The sequence below is a fragment of the Kogia breviceps genome, chromosome 13 (assembly GCF_026419965.1).
Source record: "Kogia breviceps isolate mKogBre1 chromosome 13, mKogBre1 haplotype 1, whole genome shotgun sequence".
Classification (NCBI taxonomy): Eukaryota; Metazoa; Chordata; class Mammalia; order Artiodactyla; family Physeteridae; genus Kogia; species Kogia breviceps.
The window spans coordinates 78,238,108-78,252,219 of NC_081322.1; the positions used below are offsets into that span (position 1 = coordinate 78,238,108).

Here is a 14,112-nt window from a genome sequence, read left to right on the forward strand (position 1 = left end):
GCAAAGTCAAGATTTCTGTAACACGTTTGCAGATATATAACACTCCCTAGACAACTTTGCTGTGAAAATCTCCTATTTCTAAATTCACCTGTGCTTGTTTCCTTTTATAAGAAGCAGTCTTACCTTTTTGGCATGTTCTGACTGATTTAACATTTTCTCAGCATCCTCTAGCCAAGCCTGAAGGCTGGCCACGGTACTGTCATATCGGTCCCAGTTGGCAATGACTTCTTCCAGCATGCTCCGCACGCTCCTGACTTCCACCGAGAGGTTCCTCCACTGGACAGTGGTTTCATTCATGAACTTCATCACGTTCTCAGCCTCTTCCACTGAACCGGATAGAACAAATTATAATCCTTATTTTATATTTTAAATCCACCACAGCTTTTTTCTACAGTCTATACACTGGTGTGCATTCCTAATTCTTCCTAGGATTTTAAATTCAACAGATAGAACGTTAGAATTACATTCAGCTAATGGTGGGGACATGTTATACCTTACTCATAGGTATTTATAAAGATTAGAGGCAATGATATATTTTAAATTCCTGATAAATGGGATGCAATAAATGACATATATTTGTTTGCATTTTATATGCACTCAGACACATATATAGTATAATCACAAATGCTATAGTTCATTTTCAGCAAAGATGACAGATATATCTGCAAACTGAAACAGACATATTTTACAATTGTTTCTTTACGCTAACTTAAGTTTTCATAATATTCAAGTCAGTCCATTTTTGGCCTTTAACCGTTGGAATATAAAATAGGCTTGAACATTACAATTTAGAAAACGAATGCTTATTTTCCTCTCTCTTAGAAGATCACACACACACAGGCATATGATTATACAGGATAGGCATTGCACAAAGTCAAGGGGACTGAATCGAGTAAGTGCTTTCCAGGCCAATGGCGTGGTCACACAGAGATTCTGCCTAGAAAAAAATGATTTGCTCATACTTAAACCTGTAGGTTCTAAGTTCTACCGTATTCAATACTGCAACAAATTCTGTCTTGTGTTTTACCTGAACCATCAGCTTTGACGTACATCTCAGCTGTCTGTTTCAAGATCTGGTATGTCACTTCATATTGTTCAAAGAACTTGCTATTTTCTATAAAAGACTAGAAAAAAAGGGAATGGTTAAACGATAACCAACACTGGCTTACGTAGACATACCAAAGTCAATTTTCTTCAGCATAGGTATGTGGATATGTTACCCAAATCTACCAACCTCACTCTTCTGAAAACTATCAAATTAATTCAACTGCCATAAATAACCTGATTATTTCTGAGAATATACCTTGATTCTAGACTTTTAATTCTAATTCACTCCTACTTTGAGAAAATATTATATTTCTCCTCCACCCAAGGGTTTGCTTTTAGAAGAGACAGAAGTTTCTCCAGAGAACCTGGGGCTAACATTTAAAAAGCACTAAATTTGGAACAATGTTGTAAAGTGTCCCACTGTGTTTTAGCTGTGGGATTCTGTTGCTCTTTGAACAATAATTCTGGTGAATGATGGCTCTGAGGAGCTTCAGATTATAAATAACTGGCACAATGCAATGCACACTTTCTTAAAATAAAAAGTAAATACAAAAATATTTACAAGTAGAAAAACGTTAAATAATCACACATTCCATCCACGTTATCCATATGCTGTCATATTTCTATTACCGAGTATAAAAATTAAAGGTAACACATGTCTCTATCTATGTCTGTATGCAACTTACATATGTATTAGAGTTACTATCAGCAAATGGATACTATAAAATTGAGAATACACAAAAAATCCTTAGGTGAGTTCTATTATTGTTAACTCCAGGAAATATGAAATAATTCCTATTTCAAAGATTATTCCTACTTCTGTAAAGTAGAAAATTAATGTAATTATAGATAACAACATACTATCAAAGGCTTCTTAATTTCTTTTAATAGCATAATTAGTGCCTATGATGTAAACTCAGTAAAATACTTTGTGTCACTATTATAAAATACAAAATTAGCCTTCAAAAACCAGCTGAAGTCCTGAATAGGATGTTGATGAATGCTTAAAATGGAGTTGCAAAATGTTTGTGTGCAGATGCAAAACTATTCATACAGCAATTTCATAGACATCCCTAGATTTTATTGATAGAAGTTATAGTATTTCAAGATTATATTAAAAATACATATAATACATTTCATACCATTTTATGTTTGCATTTACTTATATCGTAACTATTCTTCAAAGATATAATGAATAGAGAAAGCTGTGAATTACCTGGGATGGGGTTCCCTGATGAATACCTTATTCAATAACTTTAATAGGCTTTATTATTTTTGCATGAGAATTGGTTCGTTCACTATTTAGCCTTATGTCCTACTCCCTTAACCTCTGCCTGCTCCCCAAGTGGGGAAAGAGTAATTTAGTGGAATTTAAATTTTGAATAATTTAACTAATAAGGAGGTCCTGGTTTGATCAAAAATGGAAGATTACACCTAATGTTCAAGACACTGTAAGAAACTGAAGAGATAAATATATTTGGCAAAGTTTAAAAAAATAGTCTCCATTCAGTTTGGACACAAATTCCAAGAAGCTAATGGAAAAAAAAAAAATTGTTCGAAGTGTCAAATAAATGGGAAAAAGTGCCTATACTAGACATTAAGACTTACACATGCTTTTCCTAGAGTGGTTTACAAATTCGTTATAATTGAATAAGAGAAAAGTTATTTCCAGTTTCATTTTTGGTCTAGGGTAGGAGCAGGGGAGAATGCTTTTAGAATATTATAAATGTCGTAGAGATTCATTAAGGTGTTTTCAAGCTTTCCTATGAGCAAAACTAGGTAATTAATTTTTGAAGAAAGAAAATGTACTTGTTATTTTAATTTTTGTTTCATTTATTTTTGCCCTTTTTTTCTGAGTCCTGGGTTAACTCCATTTAGTAACAAAATTATTCTGACTATTAGAATCACTTTAGCAGGAGGACTGCTCAATCTCCTTTCTGCTGTGAGCTATCTAGATAAAGTCTCTCAGAAGAATGCAAAATTAAGCACAAATGTTATATTTAAAATAACAGTGACAGGATTCGTTTATTTCTTTCAAAATATGGCTTACATTTGGATATCAAGTTCAACAAATAAGACATGTTGGTCAAGGGACTTTTTTTTTTTTTTTTTTTTTTTTTTGCGGTATGCAGGCGTCTCACTGTTGTGGCCTCTCCCGTCGTGGAGCACAGGCTCCGGGCGCGCAGGCTCAGCAGCCATGGATCACGGGCCCAGCCGCTCCGCGGCACGTGGGATCTTCCCGGACCGGGGCACGAACCCGCGTCCCCTGCATCGGCAGGCGGACTCTCAACCCCTGCGCCACCAGGGAAGCCCTCAAGGGGCTTTTAAAGTTGGTGGCACTTCAAGAAAAATACGATATCTCTATATGCTACAAAATGCAAAGTATTGGTGGAAGGGACTAATTTTCTACTCTCAAAAGATAAATATAGATATAATAAATAAAAATCTCATCAATTTCACTCAAAGGGAGGTAAACCAGACAATTTAAGATTTTAAAAATCAACTTTGAGAAGTAGTTTCATTAGAACTGCCTATTTACTTTAATAAAATCATTACAAATAATAGACCATATGTTCACATTCCTAGTTGCATTCATAGTCTATGCTTCCAAGAGCTCTTCTTTTATGTGAAAGAATGAAACGTTGTCTCATTTCTTCCACTGTAAGATTGGAGCATGTGTTAACTAACATGGTTATGTCATGAACAATTCAAACCAATCATCTTCTGATTTATATTACAGTATGTAATCTCTCACCAGGATCATGTGGCCTAATTTAATCAACAAGCATTTGTGAAGTATTTTCCAAGAATTCCTTGAGCACTATGTAGTTCTCTAATTCCCTAACTTTTATGAAAAGTATCTTTTTTTTTTGCAGATGAATAAAATTGAATTGAGAATTCAGACTAAGGAAAAGATAATTATGGAACCCCTTACATCCCAAATATTACTTTGCTTATTGATGTAGCAGTATATGGCTCATTACAATCATTTCTTTTAGAAACCAAGTAAAGGATTGTATTTAAGAAACTGATTTTATGATTTTATTTGAAAGCCTTCATGCACCTTGAAATAGTCTGTTCTAAAGAGAATGATTTTCCCAAAAACTTCAAAAGAATGAGAGAAGCTCTGTGGGGTATGAGATAGAAGGAAAACCATCATGAGTCAGTCTTTTTTCCTTAAAAAATCCCTAATATTCTATTATTATTATTGTTGTTGTTGCGGTTATTAAAAATCTGGGAAAGATTAAGTTATTTATAAGGTCACTTGGGTAGCGAGTAGTTGAGCCATGCTTCAACACATTTCTATGTGACTGGTGTCCAGGCTTCAATAATCTCTCCCACCTCACCCCACCCTGCCCCCAATAACATGCTGCCCATAGCAGACATAATGGTAAGTAGCAGGTTGCAGTATGGAAGTGTAAAATACTGTCAATTATGGACCAGCATTAAATAGAACTGATACTTATGTGAACTACATTCCTTATTTCACTGAGCTGCAAGAGATCATTTTAATTATTTGGTCTTTCCGGTTTAAACAAAAACCTTTTTCTCCCCAGCCAATTTTGTTAGAGAGTAAAGTTCAGTACTTAAGCACAAAGGTTTCTGATCTGGAAAGATGGGGATTCAAATCCAGATTCCACTTCTTACTAACTCTGCCACCTGGAGCATGTGACTTGAGCGTTCAAAGGCTCCATTTCCTCAGTGAAACAATGTGAAAATGCCCAGCCCACAGGGTCAACACTGAGAAGGAAGATGACACATGTAAAACACTTGGCACATAGAAAATATCAATATCCTACAATTATTAAAACTATTAAACTATAAATACCTTAAACCCCTTTTTGAAATAGAAGCTTAGGCGATAAATACGTATTTTTTATCAGGTGATAAAATATTAGGAAATATTTATTAAAACCCGATATATTTGTAGAGTTATTAGCACTTTTACAAATAATTTTGAGAGTTACGTTACCTAGCAGTTTAAAATTAGCAGCTCAGTGAATGTCTATGAAGTAGGCAGAAAGTACTGATTTTTTTTATTCATTAGTAATAATTCTTTACTTGCATATGCTTTAGTTGAGAAGTTCAAAGAGAATTATTAACATCTTTGTGTTGGAACATTAACCTGGTGGAACAGTCCCATTAGGTATTTCAACCTAATTGGCTCTCCTTAAATAGTGAGAACAAAGATGCATCCTGAATAATTACCTCTGAGCTCAGAGTGTATCATCTGACATGATTAAACCCCAAAATATAAATGCATATCTGTATTTAATATTTTGGGGACTAACGCAATTGCTTAAACTTTAAAAAAAATCAGATTTCTCATTACTTTCCAAAATCATTCAAAATGAATAAGGGAACATAGTGTCATAGATTTCACATTTTTGGACAAATGTTTCCTAGAAAATTGTAGTAAATCTAAAGAAAGATTTTATTGTTAACCTGTTAACCCTTTTTTTTCCCCAATTCATGTTGTTTATTTAGCACTTAGAAAATGAAATTAAAATGTAGCAAAATATATTATGGTTCTAGGATGCTTCAGTAAAGATATGGTTTCAATAAATATTCAGTCATGCCAGTTACAGAGCCACTGACAGTAGTCATGTTAGAAATGGGCTTATATTTTAAATTCATCAATTTATCATTTAGAACTTGTGATTCAATATAAATGGAACAGTTAGAGGACTGAGATGTCCTATTAACATTAATTTTGTGAGCAAATTTGTATTGCTAATAAATTGGGGGGGCCATGCTTAACTAAGAGAAATAAACTGCCTTTAATAATTATAATTCTCTGATTATATGTAAATGGAAACTGCTAGTTACAGAATAACCTACTTTCCTCCTTAATGCAGGGCTACTACTCTATGTAAATATAGGATTATCTATGCTGATAGCCCAAAATATGAGAAACTCTTCAAAAATTAAGTTGGTACAGAGATTCACAGACAAAATTTTACTTTTCGTGGGTGCACACAGGAAGCAGTGAAGCCCACAGAATGACTGTAAAAACGGCATGCTTGACCTAATCTTAAAAAAAAAAAAAAAAAAAAGATAGTCCCCACATGAACAATTGAGGATTGTTCTAAACTGATCATGATTGGATTTTAGAAACATGAAGATAATCTTTAAGTATTTTAATTCCGGTTCAGTAGTGAGTTCACAGTCAGTTGTATGCAATGCAAAAACTTGCTTTTTTAAAGCAATAAAGCCTGTCACAATGGTTCAATATGATTACTGCAGCAAAACCTTTCACATCTCCAGAGAATACAGGTGTATATTTCAAGTTGTTGTGAAAAGCTCACAAACTTACATGAAACCCATTTAACACACTGGTACCTTAATGTTTAAATTCAAGATAAAAGTAACAGTGTCCAATAAACCAGAAGATATTGGATAGTAAAGGCAGGTGTCCTCTGGCCTCTGTCAGTGCCAGGGAGACTTACCATGTAGCCCTGCAGAAGCAGCTCCACTGAGTCTCTCCGCCCATACTTGATGATCCAAGACTTCAGCTTTGACTCTGCAAGAACCAGCAGTGAGAGCAGACGGTACTTTAATTCTAGAAATTCCATTTTCATTAAGTGTAGCTCTGATGTGGAGGACACAAAATGAAACCTAGAAACAAAACACAGAGAATTTACAGAATGTAACTAATAGTAACAGAACGGGGCTTACTTAACCTGTTACATGTGAGTGTTAAATAAAATGCAGGCACAAGGTCTTCTAAACTCTGGCTGATCAATCACTCAGGAGATCTGGTTCTGTTTCTAGCTCTGGGTTTAAAGGCAAATCACAGTTGATGGAAGTCTTTGATTTAGTTCTTTCCCCTGCCAAGATAGCTCTCATCTGTTTCTTTTATAAGCTGTTTTTGCAATATTACATAATGTTCCTCACAGTACTGAATAAAAATACAGCCTCTGAAGAAACCATTTCTGTGATTTCCAGGCTGTGGGTACATGCAGGTTTACTCTTTTCAACTAATAATATACTAGAATATTGGCATTCTTAACATACGTTATGGGAACCCAATCTTTATGAACCAAATGTAAGCACCTCTGTAAAAAAAAAAAAAAAAAAAAAAAAAAAAAAAAAAAAAAAAGTCAATTCATTGAAAGAAAAGAGATGGGAAAAAAACCATCCACCGAGCCTTTTAAAGACACTTCATTTAAAACCGGACGTTCTCTTACCTCTCAGCCATGTCCTCTAATTGATCAGGTGGTACTGGGATCCCGTTAACAGACCTGGTTCGGTAGATTTCATGGAATGCTCTTTTGTGGGCATCTGTGTTTTGAAGCAGATCCTAAGATACAGTTTAAAAAAAAAAAAATGAGGAAACATGTTCACAAGAGGCTAAGAAGCATAATCTTCAGCTTGCACGGATGAGGCAGTGTATTCAACAATTTGATTATGCTTCCATAGCCACACGCAGCTTGGTGCCGGTCACAGGCTTTTACCTTGTACAGGAGCCTGGGTGCTTGTCCATAAGGCCCCGTGCTAGAGCCGTAGCTAATAATTATGGCATCTTTTAAACACACATGACACTTGCACAGCAATGCATTCAGACATTTTAAAGGCACATGGTCCGAAGGGAAATGTAGTCAGAGCTCTAAACAATGACTGTTAGTGTTTTTCTCTTTCCCTGATTTTGAATCTATTGATTTTTCAAAGCTTAAAACTAAGCACAACTAGTTTAACCCTTTAATGGTCAAAATAAAAATATTAAATTCTCTACGGTTATTCTATTTTGAGCGCATGCAGGGTACCATAAAGTGATGTTTGCTTGCCATCTTAAAGTAAGTCAATTACATTATAACATATTATGAAAATACCCTTGTGGTTAGAAGATTTTAATCAAGCACAGGGAATGTCCCATAGATATCACAGTGGGAAGAGTAAATGTGATGTTTTATAAAGATTCTTTCCAGATTGTATAGAACTCCACAAATTTTAATAATTTATTTAGATTTGTTTTCTGGGTTTTTCACTGTCAAAAGATATATTTCTATAAAGACTTACATGTACTTCACAATTCCTAGCCAATTTCTCACATAGAAGCAAAGAAAGAGAAAAGTGAAAGTAGATTCATGCCATATTTTCTAGAGCTTAGGTTGTTTCTCAATAGCAGAGTAAATAGGCAACAGTTTGTCACTCACTCACTGAAAAATAAGATCTATTAGCCCACCAGAATAATACATTAAAACTAACAGTTTCTCTCACACTAAGATTTAGTAGATTAATTGGAGAAAACAGAAGCAAAAACCAGCCTAAATAATAAGAGATACACTTGATGGAAGGGTACACATGAAGGTTTTCATACATAAATTAAGATGTTAAAGTCATATGTGTTTGTTCAGATGAGTGAAGTCAATTTTCTTTTAATTCGGGGACATTAGTTTTTACACTGTAGAAAAAAATCCAGGACCAAACTATTTCTATGCTGATATATATTTGCTATTACCACCTTTTGACCTGCTTTGAGTCTGTAGGTACCGCACAGATATTCACAAGTCCCCTGCTCCCAGAGGGAGGGCACTACAGAGCTGATTACCTGATTACTGAGGCCAGAGGACTGTCCTAGAGCAGCTATTGCCTGTGAGTATTTTAGTCACTCTCTGCCTCCTCCTTAACATCCAGACACATTTTCTGTGGCTTTTATCTTGACCGAAACTCCCCCAAATGACTGCAGGGCAGACTGAGAGCCACCACCACTCCCAGCTCTGATTTGTTATGTGTGACCGTATGTTAATGTATGGGTGGGGGTCTGTGACTATACTGGGATACCCAAATGTCCAGGTGCCTCCCAAGAAGCTTTCCCTATTGTAGTTTTCCATATCTAGTTAATCAAAAAAATCTTGACAAGAAATCAAAACCAAAAAAAAAAAAAACATTTTCAAACATATGACAAAAGAACTACAACTGGCGTGATGTCAGTTGACATCACTTTGAAAGGCCGTCTCACTACAAAATAGCTGGATGCTGAGCGTAGCATATGCCTTTAATTCACTGGTGGGCTCACAGGAAGTAAGTGAAACCTTTTAGGGCTCCCACTCTCGGTAAAACATAACCCCAAACTGGATCATGGTCCTGCGAGCAAAAACAGATTGAAAAAGCTGATTGTCCCCGGCAAACATCTAAACCACTGTGGCAGGAGGTGGAGTCTTGGAACTTGAATAAGGTGAGAAACATTGAAACTGAGACCCCCTACATTTAGCCAGAACCCTCAAAGAGGGCTGATGTGGGCCTGGTAGACAGCAAATAAAAAAGGAGGAAGGGCTTCCCTGGTGGCGCAGTGGTTGAGAGTCCGCCTGCCGATACAGGGGACGCGGGTTCGTGCCCCGGTCCGGGAGGATCCCACGTGCCGCGGAGCGGCTGGGCCCGTGAGCCATGGCCGCTGAGCCTGCGCGTCCGGAGCCTGTGCTCCGCAACGGGAGAGGCCACGACAGTGAGAGGCCCGCGTACCGCAAAAAAAAAGAAAGGAGGAAAGCAAAGGTCACCAAACACAGGAGACAAGCTACCATGAGTGACAATCAGCAGAAACAACACAGTCATGGTGTTAGAAAAATGTAAGTAATTTAACACTTGACAACAACAGTTTGCGGGTTAGAAGAGTATGACCTGGTTTAAAGTGTTCTTCATTCGTTATATTGACTAAGAGGAGGTTAAGACATTGATTAACCTTCAATTTCGTTAAGTATCTACATGGTATAATTTCAAGGACAATCACACTACACAACTAGAGTTTATAACTTCAAACCAGTTCGAGGGAAAACATGGAATAAGAAAAGTGAGCAAGTGAATAAACAAACAAAAATCCCTCAATCAACGTATAAATAGGAAGAATGTAGAAAAAAGAAAAAAGCAAAAGTAGGGCAAATAGAAACAGAGTCAAATGGTAGAAACAAATTCAAGTATATTAATAATTATAAATAAATCTGAATGGAATATATATTTACTCATCAATAGGCAGAGAGTGTCAGATCAGACAAATCTAACAGAACCATCTGCTTTTTAAAAGAGATACTCCTACACATTAAGAACAAGGATAGGTTGAAATTAATGGAAGGGAAAACAACATGCCAGGAAACTACTAAAGAAAGAAGGCTGGTATGAGTGCATCAATACCAGGCAAAATAGATTCCTGAACGGAAGTCATTACAAGTTAGTTAATTGCTTAGTGATGAAACTTTCAATTTACTAGAAGACACGTTAATTCTGAACTTGAACATATGTAGTACGCCTCAAAACATATAAAGCCAAAGCTCATAGAACCACGGGGAGAAACGGAGAAAGCCACATGGTGGGAGTTATCGACATACCTTTCCCAGTGACCGAGAGAAAGCAAAGGAAGCCATTGGAACAGCAGACTGGGGGTGAGGGAGGGCAGAGGAGGGAAAGGGCTGCAGATCTGTGGGCCTCACGGGCCTTGCAAAGAATTTTTTGGCGTTTCTTTTGAGTAGATGGAAGCCAGTGGGGAGTTTTGAACAGAGGGGTAAAATGAACTGAACTGCATATTAGAAGGATCACTACGGCCATTCTACTGAAAATACTCTCTCCTTGATACACTACTTCCCTTGGCTTTTAAGAAAACACGGTAGCTGGATCCCCTCCTAACTCACTGACTGATTTTTCTCACGCTGGTTTATCTTTTTTTTTTTTTTTTTTGCTGGTTCATCTCTACTCTCTGATCTGTTAATACTGGATTCTCTCAGGGCTCAGTTCTCGATGCTTTCGCTGTCTACACGTCCTTCTTTAATTTCAGTCTCAGAGCTTTAAACATCCCATTGAGTCATCCTCAATGACTCTGAATATGTATCCCCCTCCTGCCTCTTAGCTCCTACTGCACACTCCACACATCCACTTGGATGAGAAAAAGTCTCATACTTACCTTGCTCCTGACTGACAGCCATCCTTCTTCCCAAACCTGTTTCATGGTCTCTCCATCTCAACAGATGGAAACTCCATTTTCCCAATCGCTTGGTTGAAAAATCATAGTGTCATTTATGACTCCCCTTCCTTCACAATCAATATCTAATGCTAAAAATTCTCTTTGCCCTGCCCTCAAAATACACTCAGAATCTGACCACTTCTCAACATCTCTACAGCTACGACCTTGGCTCAAGCCACTCTACCTGGATCATTGAAATTGGTTCTCTGGCTCCTACCCTCCATCACCAATCCAGCCTTATCCTCACACAGCAGCCAGACGGATGCTGTTAAAAGAGTGATACTGCCATTCCTTTGGTAAGAAAGTAGATGGGAAAAGATTATTAGGATACAGCAGAGAAAATTAACAATGTCAAAAGTGCAATTAAGGAAAGTGAGAAGGTGCAAAGAAACAATACTGGGGACAAATGGAGGCTTAACTACAGGCACAGAAAAGATTACAAGAAAATACATAGAAGAGCATTTTGAATAATTTTGTGACACTAATTTTGAAAATGTAGTCAAATGAACAAATTCTCAGAAAGTATGATTAGCATGATTGACCTGATGAAAATTTTGAAAGCCTGAATATTTCTAAAATCATTTTTAGAGGCTGGGGACACAAGAGTGAAAAACAAACAATAATTCCTTGGCCTTATGGAGGTGACATTATAGTGTAGGAAATCAAGCAATAAATAAGATAAATAATTAAATTAGCAGCTGAGATGAAGATAAATGCTAAATAGAAAAACTGAATAGGCAAGGGGAAAGGGAAGTTGTACTTTCAAAGGGGTGGCCAAGAAAGGATTAACTTAAAAGCTGACCTTTCAATAAAGGCCCAAAGGAGATGAGGAAGAATGTATTGGAAATATCACTGGAGAATGTTTCAGGCCAAGGGACAAGAAAATTGCAGGATGATGGCAAGGGCAAAGGCCTTCAGGTGGGAACGTGCTTGCATGTTTGAGATTATCTTTTCAGTGAGGTTTCACTGACCCCCCTACTTAAAATTGCAACACCTCCTAATACTCCCTGTCCTTTTACCTTCTAATATAAAATTTATTTATTTATTATGTTTATTATTTCTTAACTGTCTCCTCCTATGAGAAGGCAAGTTACATTAGGGTAGGGATTTTGTCTATTTTGCTTATGGGTGTATCACAAATGTCTGTAATGCCACTTTGCACGTAGAAAGAGCTCAATAAATATTTGTTGAAAGAGAAGGAAAGACCCTTTTAGGACCATTTGGTTCTGTCCAAAATGACCATAAAACATCTGGCTCATGCCAAAAGGTCCTTGATAATTGGTCATGGTTGGCCCTGTCCGAAATGTCCACGGAGATATTTGGTCTATAGCAAAAGGTTCTGGATATTGGCCCTGTCCAAAACCATTTGGCATGGACCAAATATGCTCACGGACATTTTGGACCAACTGTCGGCTAACTGGAAAGACTGGAAAGGCATAGCCAGAGGAATAGAAAAAAAATTAGGGAACCAAATGAAGAAAGTATTTCAAAGATGGATAACTATCTAAAATGCTTCTAATAAGTGAGGTAAAATGAGGACTGAGAATTGGCCATTGAGTGAGGAACAAAAAGAACCCTCCTGAACCTGACATGGATAGCAGGGCAAGGAAAAACGTGATTGGAATGGGTTCTAGAAAGAATGGGAGAAGAGAACTATGAAGCCAAAATGAGATCTAAGACAATTCTTTCAAAGAGCTTCACTGTAAAAGGAAGGGGGAAGAAAAAAAAGGACAGTAGCTGAAAAGGGAGGTAGGCTTAAGAAAGAGGCTTTTTAAAGATGAGAATAATAATGGTATATTTTATGTGGGTGGGAAAAATCCAGCAGAGAGAGAGAGAGAAAAAAATAAAGAAGCAAAGAACTACAGGAATTATCTTTTGGAAAAAGGCAGGGAGGATGGGATCCAAGGCACATGTGGAGGGGCTGGCCTTAGCTCGGAGCACAGATGGTTCATCTATAGTAACAGAAGAGGAGACGGAGTATTCGGGCACAAATGCTTGTAGGTGGGTTGATGTGGTCGTGGGAGCTTGCGGAAATTCTTTTTTGATTGCTTCTATTTTCTCAGAGAAATAGGAAGCAGTGTCATCAGCTAAGAGTAAGGATGAGGGAGGAGGTGTGGAAGGTTTAAGGAGACAAGGTATAAAATAGTTGTCCCAGAAATGCAGAGGGAAAAGAGTCCAAAAATGCCTTTGGAGTACCAGGGAGCAGTAAGGACCCACTTGGGTTCGTCATCGTGACTGGGGGTGTGCTCCCCTCCAGCCACAGTCAACTGCCCGAGTGTGGGCAGGAACTAGACAGAGCATTGGCTTTAACCAGGGTTATGTTTATCCAGGAGTGTAGGACAGAGTGAGACCCGGTCGTCTGTTTATTTTCCACATACAGAGTAAACCCCCTTCATGACACATTAAATGAGGTGCACGAATTCAACTGCACAAAATGCAGGGTTGCATCAATGGGACAACGAAAAACAGCATTTTGAGCTAGGTCTGTACTATCACAAAATGCGGAGGAAGCGTATTAGGACTTACGCTCATGCAATGAGCTAAACAGAGTCACAAATGAGTAAGAGACCAGCCAGGCCTAATCCCACCCCTTTCTAAGTCCACTATTAGCTCCCACCCTGATCCCACTCCTTTAGCACCAGGACAGGACAACCCGGTGACTTGGTTTGCCTTCCTTTGAGAATGGAGGCAGGAATGAGGTCTGGAGCCTATGGCCAATCACGTTATTACGTAAATTCACACTGTCTTTTGCCTTATCTTTTCAAAGATAACAAATAGCAAGAGAAATAACAAAGGTAACTGCAGATAAAAAAACACACCACAGAGCTATTGGAAAATACCTCAGGAAATGAGTCTACTGGAATTGTCGTTAACAAGTACAGAAAAGGGAAGTGCAGATCAGAGAGCTTCTAAGAAGGTGCAACATCTCTGAACCAGTATAAACGGATGCCTGGGAGGCCTGATTGAGTGCAAGTTCCAGACCCTACTAGTGAAACGAGTAGGATAGTTATCAGTTGGCCATTAATAAATAATAAACTGTAACCTGTCTTCGCTGCTCAGGCTTGCTTTAATAAAAGCTTGCGGGGCTTCCCTGGTGGCGCAGTGGTTGAGAATCC

At 37.6% G+C, this 14,112-nt stretch overlaps 1 protein-coding gene across 1 annotated transcript in view; it reads right to left on the bottom strand.

Annotated features, from left to right (window-relative positions):
- SYNE1 (spectrin repeat containing nuclear envelope protein 1) overlaps positions 1-14,112 on the bottom strand; it is a 451,782-nt gene that overhangs the window by 306,638 nt on the left and 131,032 nt on the right. The window contains exons 15-18 of the mRNA XM_067011034.1: positions 7,239-7,351; positions 6,498-6,666; positions 1,028-1,124; positions 124-326 (exon numbers count right to left, since the gene is read on the bottom strand). Coding sequence (XP_066867135.1) covers positions 124-326; positions 1,028-1,124; positions 6,498-6,666; positions 7,239-7,351 — 582 coding nt within the window. The remainder of the gene's footprint in view (positions 1-123; positions 327-1,027; positions 1,125-6,497; positions 6,667-7,238; positions 7,352-14,112) is intronic.